This window comes from Dreissena polymorpha, chromosome 10 (genome assembly GCF_020536995.1).
Source record: "Dreissena polymorpha isolate Duluth1 chromosome 10, UMN_Dpol_1.0, whole genome shotgun sequence".
Classification (NCBI taxonomy): domain Eukaryota; kingdom Metazoa; phylum Mollusca; class Bivalvia; order Myida; family Dreissenidae; genus Dreissena; species Dreissena polymorpha.
In genome coordinates, this window is record NC_068364.1 from 11,302,369 (window position 1) to 11,320,023 (window position 17,655).

Sequence of the window (17,655 nt, forward strand, 5' to 3'; positions counted from 1 at the left end):
TATAGTAAAAACGTCCAGCATAATTGAACAACTAATAAAGCGCTTACACGTCACTGTACTGTTGTATTTGTTTAGTAGTTTCGAAGTAAGTATTGTTATATATTCGCAATAAATAAATAACACAGCGGGACGTGGATTTCCATGCATTTTATTAAATTTACTCTACCTACCATACTAGACTTATCACTAGCTTTACAACGTGGGAATACGCATTGTTTATAATCGTCACTCATACCAGTTTACCATGAACCAATACACATCAACCCTTTACGATGTAAACAAATGACAGTCAGGTAAAATATACCTATGTCACCCCAAAGCATAACACAGTATAAACACAAATGTTCGTCCTAAATAAAATGTTAATATGCAAACTATATACAACACTGTGCTCGAACTTACACGTGCAGTAGTACCCCGGTGAATTCATTGCTTTTGGAGTTAAGGTCGCCTAGCAACCCAGTATTGCATATCTTGTTCGAATAGAGTGATTTGATAAACACTCGTTCCCCAGGTAGCAAACGGACCACAGAATCAGCAGAGGCGTAGATCCATCCTTTGTTAGCAAACAGCGCCCCGTTGGAATTCATGTTTCCGTTGACGTTGATCTCGAAGAACACTGGTCCAGCTTCCGTGGACAACAGCCGAGCGGTAAACAAGTAAGTTCCTCCAACAGGAGCAGTGAAGACGCCACTGGAACTGTCGTACCCGGAACCGTGGTTGTACAAAACGTCCTCGAACACGATGACTTGTCCATCAGTAGGCGTCACGTTCTTGACTCGCCTCGCTTTGAACAAGATATTCGGTGTTTTCCCGACCTCTGCATTTTTTACAAGATACAAAAAATATTTTTAAAAACTGTGTTATTCAGAAAATACTCGAGTTGTCAACACACAAATAAAACCCTTCTCACCGCCATCAAACAAACAATACGGCATAAACACACTGGTTCTTGAACCGATTTTGAAAATCTGTATCCTAACAGGATATTTGCTTTTAAAGGAGGAAATCAAGTAAGTGTTATTTGCAATAAGCAACGACAGAATAATCAAGAATTTATGCTATGCTTACATAATTTTTAATAACAGGCAAATGCTCAAATGTTGCACTAAAATACTAGGCAATAGTTTGTATAAAAAATATTTTATAGAAAGGTAAGCATTATCTGAATAAATGTAATAAATAAAACTCGCCTTTTTTAAACTTCTCTATAAGCTGCTGTAGTTGGCCATCAGTTCGCGACTGCAGTGCCGTCAAGTTATTACTGGATTCCTGTATGAGCTCCAGACGGGAGTCCTCGGTCTTCATCAGGTGATCAATGTGTTCCCGTAGGCTCCTTAGCTGTCCGAGTTGTTCATTCATCCGTGTCTCCCATTTGTCCATTTCTGCCTCCATTCGGATCATCTTCTCCAGAAGCTGTTCATCGTACGTGAACTCTGACTTGTACCTTGGCTCATGGGCGGCGCCCCCAGTCGCACCAGGAGCCGACATCGCCAACAGCAACACAAACACCGCACAGGCACGCTGCATGATTCTTCCAGGACGGGAAGCTGAGAACTGACTGAAAGTCAGACAAGCATCTGAGATGTAGACTCTTAAAATGAAAACACATGCGCAGCGCAATAAGCCGCCATGTGCGTATCCAGACTCGTTCATCGTAAAAATAGGTTATTGCAGTCACTGTTTTAAAGAGTTGTATGGTACATACCTATTGAAATGAATAATGCAGAAAATGCAGTAATGGGCATCGTAGTGGATAAGGTCTACGCGGTCTAATGTTGCTGCTTTGTATGATCTGCTAGAAAACTTCGAATAAACAAGAAAAATCAACATGGGGACAGGCTTTATAGAACATACCTAATGAACGGACAAATTGTAGAAAAAAACATAACTATTGTAATTATGCGCACGTACGCCCGTGACAAAAATTTGGCATTTAGTGCCAGCATTTGTTTCGTGGAAAATGTGTTACCGTGTAAAGTAAATGCATGTGTTATTGGAACACATGGTATGTTAATGTTCGCTTGTATTTTCTCCATGGGATAATTTCTACGAATCTGAGCCAAGTCTGGGTTTCATTTGAAATTACGTTAAAGGTAAACGCTACTGCGCACACTAATGTGAAGAGTAGCTCTTAGACAGACGTACATTTTCAGAGATGAACATAAAAGAAACAAACATACACTGTAAAAACACAAAATCATACCTGTTTTACGGGGTTAAAGCGGTTCAGTACTCTCTCCGTTATTTGTAATCCAAACTGCACCCTGTCCTTGAAAAGGTTATTTAAGACAGTGATATGCCTGAAATTTTGTGTGACAGGAAATGTAAATCAGTGTAAAAACTTACATTAAGATGGCATGCTCTAAATAAAATACAAGAGGACCAAGATAATAGGCATTCGGCAGCGTTACTTCTCTTACCCCACAATATATAATGCAGGTCATTACTTATTAGTAATTGCAACAGTGAACAGATAGCATCCAAACGCAAAGCAGGTAAGCATAACGTATGAACACGAATCACCTTGTGTCTAAGCATGAAGTCTAATACAAATGTAACTATCAGTGACGTATGGCCAATCGTGGTGGATCGCCCGACAGTGGAAACATAGTACATGTATTAGAAAATATGCACAAAAAAGTGTTTCTAACCTTTTTTTTTTACAACTTGGTCTTGTTTCGTAAAAGCGAGTCTGTAGTACTATTTAACATATCAAGAAATAACTGTGTTTGCGCAATGTATATCTTTATTTAGCCCTCCAAAAGGCAATGCAAGCTTCTTTAACTATGTCAGATAATGGAAGTAATTAACATATATGTTCAATTGTATGCACATACTGCCAACGCGATTTTAGGGTAAAAAAGAGATGCACAACTCAGCCAATTTTCAGTTGGCATCAACAATGATAAAAAATGCATAACAGTACTTGATTCCAGACCCCCATTCCCCAGTGGATATTTAAAAAACTTCATCACTATGGCATGATAAGACGCGCTTATATTTACTGAATCGGCTCTTTTCTTTAAGATCTCATAGGGTTCATGGCCATTCTCGGATGAAGCCCTAGTTGTCTAAGGGTCTTTCCTAAGACCGATCCAGTTCCTTTGTTCATCAATAACCTCATAGGGGGACTTCAATAGAAAATTACAGATGACGGCATCATCAAACAACAGAATACCCTCAAAATAATCAATGTTTTTTTATTTGATCGGAATATGTTTGAATTAAATGTTCAGTTTTTTTTTTGTCCTTTTAAAATCGCCCGATCCCAGTTTATTCCGTGGGTAAAGTGATGGATAGACAGTCCGATAATCGTAAGTTTGAATCCTAGCCCGACTACTTAAATTGTATAGGTAAGTGCCGATTACTCAAAAACTCAATTACTAGATAGTCATCGCAATACCAAACAGACCAGTATAACCGGTCTCAAACACGTCAACGATGTATATTGATCATATTATGACGAAGGATTCGTGGTCGAAATAGATGCTTTGCGTTTCTTTACTGATACAGTATAATTACCTCCATTAGTTTTAAATTTGCCAGGTAAACAATATGAAATTGTAACTTGTTCTTCATAAAGTAAGTTAATTGTATGGCTAAAATAATGTATTACGCATTTAAAGAGTATTTGATATTTAAGGAATGTTTCTAGTAAAATCCTGCGTATATATTCGGCTAGTTTCTGTGTAAGTGAAGGAGAAATGCTGATCGGTAATCTCCGTAGAGTGCGGAGGGAATTCGGTAACTTCGGTAGTGCCTTTCCGTTGGCTAGGTGGCGCTCTGTTCGCCAGTATATAAAGACGCGCAGATCGGCAAGTTGGGCAGTCCTCGGTCAGCAGCTGGAGCGTGCGCGTCGCGACCGTGGCGAGAGTCACCAGCAGAAGATCTTCTCACCTGTACATATGTCCTTATAAAGGGAACTTCTGCGGGTGGCTCTGCTTATCCAGCTAGGTCCGCCACCCTCGAGCCGGACGTCTTCTACACTGCTATGTTCGCTGTCTCCCCGAAGATGCAGCGGTCTAGTCAACCGCTGTTAATCGACGGGGGTTCGCTGTCTCCCGGATCTTGAAGATCGGGAGCCCGAGCCACTCTGTATGCAAGGGTCAAAGAGGATAGTGTGGCTTTCACACTATGACTTCCAGAAGAGGGACGGGGGAGAGCGGGACATCGAGCTTACCAGTGTGGAGGACATACGGGGCGGACCTGGGTCTTGGCGGTCCCAGAACAACGAGGGGGTGGCCTTATAGAGGGACCCCGGGGCGGCGGTACTCAGTACGCTCAATGTACTGGGAAAACCATTCCGGGGATTGGGGCGACGGCTGATGGCGGAAATAGTGGCCATAAAGGCGGCGCAGCGCGCGGTGAAGAGAAAGAGCGTCCTTTTAATTGTCAAAGGTCGGACCGTAATCACTCTGTAAAGAGGAGGAAGGACCTTCAAATAAACTTCGAATTCATCATCATCATCAAGTTGGGCAGTCTCGGTCAGCAGCTGGAGAGTGCGCGTCGCGACGGAGGCGAAAGTCGCCCGCAGAAGATCTTCTCACATGTAAATATTTCCTTATAGAGGGGAACTTCTGCGGGTGGCTCTGCTAATCCAGCTGAGTCCGCCACCCTCGAGCCGGACGTCTTCCACACTGCTGGGATTGCTGTCTTCTCCAAGATGCAGCGGTCTTGTCAACCGCTGTTTATCGTCGAGAGTTCGCTTTCCGGACCTACCAGAGGTCCCGTCTGTAGAGGGATGGGAACAGCGGGACAGCAAGATCACCAGTGTGGAGGACATACGGGGCGACGCAATGGGGAAACCGTCTCGGGGATGAAGACGACGGCTGGTGACATCGAGAGTGGCCATAAAGGCAGAGCTGCTTGCTGCACTCCCTTGGCGGAGCTGCGTCCAGACAAGAATTTGTCTTGAAATTGTCTACTACCAGTGCACATTAAGGTCTCATTGGCCACCGTGCACTGGTCTATTTGGATCCAAATTATATCTTTGGCGAATACCCGGAAAGCCGGGGTAAATTTGACCTACTTTGGCTCAAAATTAATCTTTTTCTCCTGAAAGGTCACAGGGGCAGGTCCGCACATAAGGCAGTCGTGAAGACGCAGCGATACCTGTTAATAAACTCTGACATTCACACACAAGTTGGGCAGTTCTCCTATGTATGCGAGCGGATCAACATCTGAAGAAAAGGGACGTTACTTTAAAAGAAGTTGGGTATTTACGTTGGCTGCAAGCTTTAAACGGTGCTACCCGGGCAGCAGAGTTCCTGTTTCTTGTAGAGGGTTTTCAGAGTGTTGGAGTCTGCGGACGTCGTACAAGGCATAAAGGAAAGCTTCACCTAAGGCCTTGGGGTGACGGAGAGCCAGTGGCTTCGCGGAAGCCAGTAGCCCCACGGAGGTGGTAGCCAGTAGCTTCACGGAAGCCGGAGGGTTCGTTGAGGGCATCGGTCCCCTCTTTGGTCGCATTGTATATATCTTGAAGGGACTCGATTAATTTAAGTTCATAATCAGAAGGCAGGTAGCCTAAGGAAAATTATTAATTACACTGTTTATTATAGTCAATGAAATAGTTTGCCTTCCGAGGACATCGGAAGGCACATCATGTGTTTGAAGTCGCACACACAGCGCTCAGTGGCGGCCTCAGCAAGTCGGCGGCTCGCGCTACAATATAAGTATTAAATCTGAAATGTAACCTGATATTCCAAGATTGCTTTAGAGTAAAAAACATATTGTTATTAACTATCAATAACTGAATAAAAACAACTATGTAAAAAGAGTCCGACTTTATGCATAGCATTGAGAATTGCATTGTTTACAGTCCAGTTACTAATATAGGGATAATACACGTTTTCGAGGGCATGATCATCCGCGGGCGCTCAAAAAATCCGTTCCTGCCCGAGTACAAAATTGATACTGCCAACATATTGTCACTGAAGTTTTTCAAGCATACAGCAGGAACGTCGAATGTACTTAAACACTTACATTTACAGCATAGTCTTTTGAAAGTGTTGAATAAATAACCTTAACTTCATTGACGTTGCTAATAAATAAAGCTGTTGTCAAGAGAGTGCACTGATGGTACAATTTGAAAAGTGGATTGAAATATTCATTGCCTTTATCCCTGCATGCATGAGGAAACTGGTGCTTATTCAATTCCCCATTAATGCTAGGAAAGTCGTCGAAGGCTGGAGTTATCAACAAAGTTCATAATAACTTCATTGAATCAAATGAAACATGGGAAGTAACTGCGCGTGGCCCAGTTTATGGATATGAAAAACACATAACAGGGCTTGAAAGGAACGTGAATCGCCTTGTTAATACACTATTTCTTCGTTCAAGCCCTCCTTTTCCAAGTTTTTGCAACCCTTCAGAGGGCATTATAGATAGAATTTCTGCAATAATATAGGATAATGGTTTTTAAATTTTCGTTTATCAATGTCAAAGACAATAAACACTTTGCTTTGCTCTTAGGTATGGGTATTTTCATACGTTTACATGTTTGATGTTAAATTTCTCATCGTCAGAAATCCGACCTTTTTCATTGCATGATTTCGATTGAATGCTTCAAAATAACATGTTCCTATAGTAAAATGAACTTTTCACAGATTTTAGCATGTATTGAAGTTTGTAATTAAATGCTTTTAATTGATCAATGTTAAAAATACAAAAACTTGAACTAAATAGCTCCAGTAGATAATTATAATAAAAAGGAAATTAGGTAATCCTTAGCTGGACTCGAACCACTGACCCTTGCTTGGAGTAAAAGTCTAGCCCTTAAATCCTCGGCCATCCGTGCTCAGATACACAGAAAAAAATACTTTATGTAAGCAATCGTCGATATGTCACAACGTATAACGATAACATCAGGACTACCAAATTATTCAATCGTTTGTAACGCTTTATAATTTTCAGGTTTTTAAATCGTCAAAATATGCATATAATGGATATTTTAAAGCATAGTAAATGTTCAGTATTACTGTTTCCTCGCACATGTCATATAAACTACCACGAAAATTTGAAAATCTGAGCCATTTTTTTCAATTTCGTCAATTTACCATAACTTGAAAAGGTATCTTTGACATTACCGGTTGTTCGGTTTTTAACTTATTTAACTAATATTAAAAACGCCCAGAATAACTGAACAACTAATAAAGCGCTTACACGTCAATGTACTCTTGTATTTGTATAGTAGTTTCGAAGTAAGTAGTTTTATTATATTCGCAATAAACAACACAGCGGAACGTGGATTTCCATGCATTTTATTAAATTTACTCTACCTACTATACTAGACTTATACGCTAGCTTAAGATGGTGAGTTTATGTGACCTTATGCTGTCGAACGTGTAATCATCATTCAACCCAGTTTACCATGAACCAATAAACATCAACCTTTACGACGTAATAAAATGACAGTCGCGATAAATATACCTGTGTCACGCCAAAGCATAACACAGTACAGACACAAATGTTCGTCCTAAATAAAATGTTTATATGCAAACTATATACAGCACTGTTCTCGAAGTTACACGTGCAGTAGTACCCCGGTGAATTCATTGCTTTTGGATCTTATTTCGCCTAGCAACCGAGTATTGTCTATCGAGTTCGAATAGAGCGATTTGATGAACACTCGTTCCCCAGGTAGCAAACGCACCACGGAATCAGCAGTGGTGTAGCTCCATCCTTGGTTACAAAACAGCGCCCCGTTTGAATTCATGTTTCCGTTGACGTTGATCTCAATGAACACTGATCCAGCGGCCTGGGACAACAACCGAGCGGTAAACAAGTAAGTTCCTTCAACAGGAGCAGTGAAGACGCCACTGGAACTGTCGTACCCGGAACCGTGGCTGTACAAAACGTACTCGAACACGATGACTTGTCCATTAGTAGGCGATTCGCTTTTGACTCGCCTCGCTTTGAACAAGATGTTCGATGTCCCGGCCTCTGCATTTTTGACAAGATACAAAAAAATATAAAAAAAACTGTGTTTTTCAGCAAACACTCGAGTTGGAAACACACAAATAAAACCCTGCTCAATCAAACAAACAATACGGCATAAACACACTGGATCTTTAACCAATTTTGAAAATCTGTATTATAACAGGATATTTGCTTTTAAAGGATGAAATGATGTAAGTGTTATTTGCAATAAGCAACGACAGAAAAAAATCCAGAATTTATGCTATGATTACATACTTTTCAATAACAGGCTAAAGCTCCAATGTTCCACTAAAATACTAGGCAATACTTTGTATATGTAAAAAATATTTTATAGAAATGTAAGCATTATCTGAATTTATGTAATTGATCTGGTTACTCTTTAAGACAATAGCTTATATCTGTTTATAAAATATAATACAGAAAAAGCAATAACTAATTGTGTGTCATCAATAAAACTCGCCTTTTTTTAATCTTCTCTATAAGCTGCTGTATTTGGACATCAGCTCGCGACTGCAGTGCTGTCAGGTTGTTACGGGACTCCATAAGCACGTTCTGTATGAGCTCCAGACGGGAATCCTCGGTCTTCATTGGGTGGTCAATGTGTTCCCGTAGACTCGTTAGCTGCCCGAGTTGTTCATTCATTCGTATCTCCCATTTGTCCATTTCTGCCTCCATTCGGATCATCTTCTCCAGAAGTTGTTCATCGTACGGGAACTCTGACTTGTACCTTGGCTCATGGGAGGCGCCCCGAGCCGCACCAGGAGCAGACAGACATCGCTAACAGCAACACAAACACCGCACAGGCACGCTGCATGACTCTTCTAGGACGGGGAGATGAGAACTGACTGAAAGTCAGACAAGCATCTGAGCTGTAGATTCTGTGGTTTCGATTTGCGTTTTTGATATAAACGTCTTGTTTTAAATGAAAACACACGCGCAGAACAATAAGCCGCCTTTACAATGTGCGTATTCAGACTCGTTCACCGTAAAATAGGTTATTGCAGTTTCTGTCTTAAAGATTTGTGTGATACATGACTATTGAAATGTATATGCCATAGTTATTTAGCCATTTGCTAACATCGGTAATCTGCTATTCCTTTCTTAAGTCCAAAATAAGAACTTATTGTAACAGTCCATTGAATGCAGAAAATGCAGAAATGGGTATCGTAGTGAATAAGGTGTACGCGGTCTCATGTTGCTTCTTTGTTTGATCTGCTAGAAAACTGAGAATAAAAAAGAAAAATCCTCATGGGGACAGGCTTTATAGTACATACATGATGAACGGACGAATTTTAGAGAAAAAAACAACAGAAATATTATAATTACGCGCACGTACGCCCTTGACAAAAATTTGGCATTTAGTGCAAGCAGATGTTTCGTCGAAAATGTGCTACCGTTGTTTAAATTACATTACTGTGTTATTAGAATACTTGGCATGTAAATGTTCACTTGTGTTTTCACCATGGGATAATGTCTACGAATCTGAGCCAAGTCTGGGTTTCATATTGAATTAAAATTCTCCAGTTAGTTAGGTTAACATTGTTTGATTGTTTTTATAATTTTGTAATAAAATAATTAAAAATATGACGTGCTGTGAAGTGTGTCAATTATTTAGAAAGGTCATATAAAGTTTGCATTTTGGTTACTTGATAACTTTATTTTATAACGTTATAACAACGTTATATGGAGTGCACACTTTCACGTCGTATGGAAGTTGTACAATAGCGTTTTACCAACGTTATGTATAACGTTATTACAACGGTTTTACAACGTTATTGTGTTTGCTGGGTCAAAATGTGCGACTCCCAAGTTGTGCCACCAGTGTGTTTCACCCACAGGTGGTTAGCGTGTGGCTATGATATTAATTAGTGAAAACATCATTTTGAATGATAAATAATCATATTATAACGAAAAATTTACTTTTATGAAAAAGAAATTATCACTATCAAAGATATATATATATATTTGATAGTGAATTTTTTTGTCATAAAAGTTAATTTTTCGTTATAGATGATTATTTATCATTCAAAATGATGTTTTCACTAATTAATATCATAGCCACACGCTAACCACCTGTGGTTACCACTAGAACACGAATCCATTCACAAGTCTGCATTATTCTGTATACATTACACACGTTTATCTAGCATTTACACATTATCAAGTGCAATAGTCATGTAGGTATTGATATAAGTAATTTGTTAATTAATTGATACTGCTAAAAAACTTACTCTCGCGGAACGGCTACTGCTTAAAATATTTGGGCCGCGGTGCTTGCGGCTTTGTTCTCAAAGCATTTGAATTTATTGCGTCCGTTAGCGATTTGCGACTCAAAGTTACGATTTCCTGATAACATATGTATTTATTTAATCTGTTTCCGAATGTGTTAGCTCATGTGGAGATTCTAGGATACTGTGAAATAATGCGTGATGTGCGAGCGTACGTTAACGTTTTTTCTCTTGACTTCTCCGCCTGAGTCCCTCGACATTTTATGGAAACTTCACAAGAATGATCTTTGGTGATTCTCTTCTAAAATCTTCCAGGGCCGTTGAATATGTAGGTCACTAGAGCTATACAAATGTTGTTTTTTTCCTGAAAACTTCTTAATACAAATGCATATATCCTTTCAAACTACAGGCGTTGGCAGTTTTAAGAAACCTTTTCACGTTTTGGTGAATTGACAAAATTGAAAATAATTTTTTCCAGAGTTAAAATTTTTCGTTGTAGTTATTATATTCGCGAGGAAACAGTATCAATGAACATTAACTACGCTCTAAAATATCCATTATATGAATCGTTTGACTATTTAAAGGCATTAAAATTATAAAGCGTTACAAACGCGAAACGATAAAATAATTTGGAGAGTTTTGTTGCTATCGTTATATTTTTTGACATTACGAGGATGGCTTATATAAAGTATAAAATACACATCATACTTTATTAGTAAGGATTGCCGAGATTGCTGGTTTGAGTGCTGTGCTTTTACTCCAATGGTAAGTGGTTTTATCCCAGCTGAGGATTACTTTTTTCATTCTTGAATTGTATTCTCTTTTTTTACTGGAGCTATTTAGATCAAATGTTTACATTTATCAATTTAAAGCATTTAATGACAAACTTATATTATTATTTGCCCAATGATCATGAAATTTGCTAAGAAAATGTGTTCTAATGATATCGCGGCTGATTTCTCCAATGGCAACGGAAACATCGCAAAAGCTGCAGACAACGTTTTTATACAATCTGATATACGTATTATCTTGACCATGTTGTATTCAATGTTGTATACAAGTTTGTAGCATTTTCAGTATTAACACCAGTATGCTTATTATTCATAGAAGTGCTGCGTATGTAACATTTTTAACTGCGAAATAATGATATGAATAAAATATATATACTCAAATTTTATTGCTATCTACATTTGACAGTATTAAATTTGAAAAGTTTACGTTGAAAGACTTGTTGGACAGTGGGGATTATAATATTAAGAGACCAATCCATTTTGCTTGCGCAATAAGCCGCACTCTCCATTAAGCGTAAAGTGTATATTTAACATGCCTTTAAACAAATCTTAACATAATGATTCTTTGGGAGTATGTTCGACAAAAAAGAATTGCTCATATAAATATACATTTTTGCTGAAAAAAAAAACAAACGATTTCCTCCTAAAGGTTCGTCAAATTGAACCCTTCTCACATTCATACTTTGTTCAAAACTCGTGTGAAATTCAACATGTATCTTGCATTTCTGTTAAGAAACGCCAAAAATGCCATCTGCAAATATTCCAAGAAAAGGATAACAAATAAAAAACTTACAATGGACGATGTGTAATTTTGCGAGAATTTAATATCGGGAATTGTATGTATTGTTGTAATCATTAGAAAATAAAATTATACGGACGTTTTATTGAAAAACGTTGATTGTTTATTAACTGTTTTGTTTACTCGTCGTTTGTATCGAATTGTTAGCACGTGCTTTTTTAAAGTCGTGTTAGTTGATATTAATGTACATGTATATGTTACCCTTACTTTTCAAGACACGCTCGAGGGAACTGTTATCGGCAGCGACCAGTAGCAAATAGTTCCTATCGAAGGCGTTGTGACGCTCGCAGGCCATGACTTTACCACTTCAACTACACAGCAACGAATAATTAACATTCTTAACGACAGATTAGCCGACGTCATCCTCAGCGATATGGCGCCCTCAGCCTCCGGTACCGCGGTACTTGACCATGACCGGATCTGTCAGCTGTCTGTCGCCGTGTTGAAGTTTTCTTCAGCGATATTAACAAAAGGTGGCCACGTGCTGTGTAAAATATGGGACGGGGCTGAACGAGATAAAGTGATGTCTATTATAAAAAGGATGGTCCGCTCGGTAAAAAGTGTTAAGCCGGACGCTTGCCGCTCGGAATCGGCAGAGATTTATTTGTTGGGGATGGATTTTTTCTAGATAGACACACATAAATATTAATGTCAATAACTCGTGGTCATGTTGTTTAAAATGCGCTTATTTGATGTACATGCGTGTTTACATTTGTTTTAAGACATTTTATCGCTAATGTCTCATCGCCCGAGCCCGACTTGCACAGTTAATATAGCACTTGGCTGACAATGAGGCGTTCATGAGTCTCAGTTTATAAATTGCTAGACTACCAATACGGCGTTCAAGAGTCTCAGTTGATAGAGCGCTAGACTTGCATTGCGGCGTTCATGAGTCTCAGTTGGTGTAACGCTAGACTGATAATGCGGCGTTCACGAGGTTCCGTTTATAAACCGATTGACTGACTGATTGGCGTTCATGAGTCTCAGTTGATAGAGCGATTGTCTGAAAATGCGGCGTTTATCAGTCTTAGATGATAAAGAGCTTGACTGACAGTTTTGCGTTCATGAGTTTCAGAAGACAGAGCTCTTGACTAATAATGCGGCGTTCATGAGTCTCATTTGATTAAGAGATTGACTGATAATGCGGCATTCATGAGTCTCAGTTGATAGTGGACTTGACTGAAAATATAGCGTTCTCGAGTCTCAATTAATAAAGCGCCTTTACTGACAATGCGACGTTCACGAGTCTCAGATGATAGAGCGTTTGATTGACAATATGGCGTTTGTGAGCCTCAGTTAAGAGAACGTTTGGCTGACAATGCGGCGTTCATGGGTCTCAGTTGATATAGCGCTAGACTGAAAATAAGGCGTTCATGAGCCCAGTTGCGCTTGACGTACAATGCGGCATTTATGAGCCCAGTTGATAAAGCGCTTGACTTTCAATGCGGTATTCATGAGTTTCAGTTTAAAATGCGATTGACAGACAACGCGGCGTTTATGAGTATTAGTTGATAAATCGGTAGACTGACAATGCGGCGTATGAAAGCCTTAGTTGATAAAGCGCTTGACTGACAAAAGCGCTTTACTGACAATGTAACTTTCAAGAGTCTAATTTATAGAGCGATTGACTGACAATGCGGCGTTCATGAGTCTCATTTGATAGAGCAAGTGTCTGACAATGTGGCATTCATAAGTCTCAGTCAATAGAGCGCTTGGCTGACATTGAGGCGTCCATGGGTCTAAGTTAATAGAGCCCTTGACTGACTATGCGGCGTTCATTAGTCTCAAATGATAGAGCGCTTGACTGACAAAGCGGCGTTCATGAGTCTCAGTTGATACATTGCTTGACTGACAATGTGGCATTCATGAGTCTCAGTTTTGAGACCGCTTAACTTATAATGTGGCGTTCATGAGTCTCAGTTGATAGTGTGCTTGACTGAAAATGCGGCGTTTATGAGTTTCAGTTGATTGAGAGCTATACTGACAACGTGTCATTGCGTCTTTTAGTTGATAAAGCGCTTGACTGACAATGCGGCGTTGTAAGATAAACAACACCACAATACCCTAAAAAGAGTCAATATTTTCTTATATGATCCATTCATGTTTGAATTAACGGTGCAATCTTTTTGTTGTCGTTATAAAATCGCCCGATCCCAGTTTCTTCCGTTGGTAAAGTGAAGGATAGACAGTCCGAGAATCGTAAGTTTGAATCCTAGCCCGACTACTTAACTTTTAAAGGAAAGTGCCGAAACACCATTTCTGCGGCAGCTCTAGATCTAGAGTAGGTCACGCGAGTTGTGTATATTGTAATTTCTTAAACTTTTACCAAGCATTTGTAAAAATATTACAAGATATGAACATTTACATATATATATTTGATAGTGACAAGTTTTTTTCTCAGAGAAGTTGATTTTTCGTTATAATTTGATTATTTTTCATTCAATATGATGTTTTTACTAATTATCCCGCGCCATAGGCGGAGGGATATTGTTTTGGCGTTGTCCGTCCGTCCTTCTGTCTGTCAGCCGGCACTTTTGTATATATATGGATAAGAGGATGATGCACGCCAAATGGCATTGTACACCATCTGTTAATAACGGAGTTATGGCCCTTTGTATATTGAAAAATGTTTGTTTTGTGTCCGGAGCCATATCTTGTAAGTGCTTTGGCGGATTTCATTGAAACTTGGTATGAGTATATATATGGATAAGAGGATGATGCACGCCAAATGGCATTGTACACCATCTGTTAATAACGGAGTTATGGCCCTTTGTATATTGAAAAATGTTTGTTTTGTGTCCGGAGCCATATCTTGGAAGTGCTTTGGCAGATTTCATTGAAACTTGGTATGAGTATATATATGGATAAGAGGATGATGCACGCCAAATTGCATTGTACTCCATCGGATAATAATGGAGTTATGACCCTTTGTATCTTGAACAAATGCTTTTTTGTGTGTGTCCGGAGCCATATCTTGGAAGTGCTTTGACGGATTTTATTGAAACTTGGTATGATTATATATATATGGATAAGAGGATGTGCACGTTTGCGTTGTCCATCCGTCCAGAAAACTGTTATGTCCAGAAGTATATTTGCGGGGGATATCAATTCAACGAATTTGCTTGTTAATATCATAGCCACACGCTAACCACCTGTGGTCGAGCATAACTGAAAAACTAATAAAACGCTTACACGACACTGTACTCTTGTATTTGTTTACTGATTTCGAAGTAAGTAGTGTTATTATATTCGCAATAAACAAATAACACAGCAGAACGTGGATTTCCATGCATTTTATTAAATTTTCTCTACCTACTATACTAGACTTAGACGCTTGCTTAACATAATCAGTTGATGTGACCTTATGCTGTCGAACGTGGGTTCACGCATTGTTTATAATCGTCACTCAAACCAGTTTACCATGAACCAATAAACATCAACCCTTTACCACGTAAAGAAATGACAGTAACGTACAATAAACCTATGTCACGCCAAAGCATAATTAAACACAGTACAAACACAAATGTTCGTCATAAATAAAATGTTCATATGCCAACTATAGACAGCACCGTGCTCGAACTTACATGTGCAATAGTACCCCGGTGAATTCATTGCTTTTGGAGGTTAGGGGGGTGTGCAACCCACTATTGGCTATCATGTTCGAATCGAGCGATTTGATGAACACTCGTTCGCGGGGTAACAAACGGACCACGGAATCAGCAGAGGCGTAGCTATACCCTTTGTGATCATAAAGCGCCCCGTTGGAATTCATGCTTCCGTTCACGTTAATCTCAAAGAACACTGAGCCACCATCATGGGCCAACAACCGAGCGGTAAACAAGTAAGTTCCTCCAACTGGAGCAGTGAAGACGCCACTGGAACTGTCGTACCCGGAACCGTGGTTGTACAAAACGTCCTCGAACACAATGACTTGTCCATCAGTAGGCGTCTCGTTCTTGACTCGTCTCGCTTTGAACAAGATATTCGGTGTTGTCCCCACCTCTGCATTTTGACAAGATACAAAAAATATATGAAAAAAATGTGTTATTCAGCAAATACTCGAGTTGTCAGCACACAAATAAAACCCTGCTCACCGCCATCAAGCAAACAATACTGCATAAACACACTGGTTGTTTAACCGATTTTTAAATTCTGTATTCTAACAGGATATTTGCTTTTAAATGATGAAATGAAGTAAGCGTGATTTGCAATAAGCAATGACAGAAAAATCAAGAATTTATGCTATGATTACATTTTGTTTCAGGCTTATGCTCCAATGTTCCACTAAAATACTAGGAAATAGTTTGTACAACAAATATTTTATAGAAATGTAAACATTATCTGAATTTAAGTAATAAATAAAACTCGCCTTTTTTGATCTTCTCTATAAGCTGCTGCACTTGGCCATCAGCTCGAGACTGCAGTGCCGTCAGGTTGTTACGGGATTCCACAAACTCCTCTTTTATGAGCTCCAGACGGGAATCCTCGGTCTTCATTAGGTGGTCAATGTGTTCCCGTAGACTCGTTAGCTGCCCGAGTTGTTCATTCATCCGTGTCTCCCATTTGTCCATTTCTGCCTCCATTCGGATCATCTTCTCTAGAAGCTGTTCATCGTACGTGAACTCTGACTTGTACCTTGGCTCAAGGGAGCCGCCCCGAGTCGCACCAGGAGCCGACATCGCAAACAGCAACACAAACACCGCACAGGCACGCTTCATGATTCTTCCAGGACGGGGAGCTGAGAACTTACTGAAAGTCAGACAAACATCTGAGCTGTGGATTCTGTGGCTTTGATTTGCGTTTTAGATATAAACGTCTTGTTTAAAATGAAAACACATGCGCAACGCAATAAGCCGCCTTTACCATGCGCGTATCCAGACTCATTCACCGTAAATATAGGTAATTGCAGTCAGTGTGTTGAAGATTTCTATGGTACACACCCAGGATATTTAAATGTATTATGTAATATGTATCAATCAATATTCTAGCATCGGTAAGGTGAAATTAAAATGTTTAATCCAAAATAACCACTTGTGTACCTTTAAGTCATTCTACCCCTATATACAACATGCAAAGTTCTTTTTAAAATGCATATTATCAGTAGCAGAGAATGGAGTGAATAATGTTTTCACGGTCTAATGCAATCTCCGTGCAGTGTTGTCGTTGCGCGCACTCACGTACAATTTGATCGAGCTATGCTGGTTCTAGTCAAATATCTGCGCGGAAGTTGTGTCTAATGTTGCTTCTTTGCTTGGTCTGCAAAATAACTCGAATAAAAAGGAAAATGCGACTTGGGTACAGGCTAAATCGAATAAACCTGACGAACAGACCAACTGATGAACAAAAAATAACTATCACAATTATGCCTACGTACGCACCTGCCAAACACTTGGTCTTTTTAGCCAGCTGCTGATTTGTGGTAAACCTTTTACCGGGTAAGTTTTAAGTACAAAACACTGGTGATTAAATGCAAGAGATATTGGATGGAGCGTGGGAAAACATTACATGTTCATGTTGAATTTAATTTTCTCACGGCATCATTTCTACGAACAGTCCCGGATTGCCCATAAGTAATAATAAGCAACTGCCTATAGGCCCCACGACATTAAGGGGCGCCATGAGACCGTGATGAAATATTAGTTGTACTAACTTTGTCTAATCTTATGACTCGGCAGAGCCAATAATTTTATATCTATGCAATATTTCGATTAAATGCTTACCGTTGTTTTATCAAGTGACAATCATTTAAAGGAGTGCAATCGACTTGGCACGGGTTTCCAGTAAGCACTAGGCTGACTGGGGGCCTAAGGCGTGGGCCCAAAACGTTTCAGTGTAATGGGCCTCCAGTGTGCTAAATCCGGCACTGTCTACGAATCTGAGTTATGTAAATGTAAAT

General features: G+C 39.5%; 1 protein-coding gene across 1 annotated transcript; it reads right to left on the reverse strand.

The window, feature by feature from the left end:
- Window positions 1-398: 398 nt before the first annotated feature.
- On the reverse strand, window positions 399-16,537 carry LOC127847985 (uncharacterized). The gene is made up of 3 exons (XM_052380238.1): window positions 16,395-16,537; window positions 1,194-1,447; window positions 399-820 (listed from the first exon to the last, which is right to left on the reverse strand). Exons 1-3 carry the CDS (start codon window positions 16,475-16,477, stop codon window positions 399-401), a joined length of 759 nt encoding a protein of 252 aa, XP_052236198.1. The 5' UTR covers window positions 16,478-16,537.
- Between the last annotated feature and the right edge of the window lie 1,118 nt (window positions 16,538-17,655).

Coding starts and splice junctions, on each gene's coding strand:
- LOC127847985 (XM_052380238.1), bottom strand. CDS start 16,477: ATGAAGCGTGCCTGTGCGGTGTTTGTGTTGCTGTTTGCGATGTCGGCT. Junction 1,448..16,394: donor GGCGGCTCCCTTGAGCCAAG/GTACAAGTCAGA, acceptor CCATGAGCCAAG/GTACAAGTCAGAGTTCACGT. Junction 821..1,193: donor TATAGAGAAGTTTAAAAAAG/GCGAGTTTTATT, acceptor TAAAAAATGCAG/AGGTCGGGAAAACACCGAAT.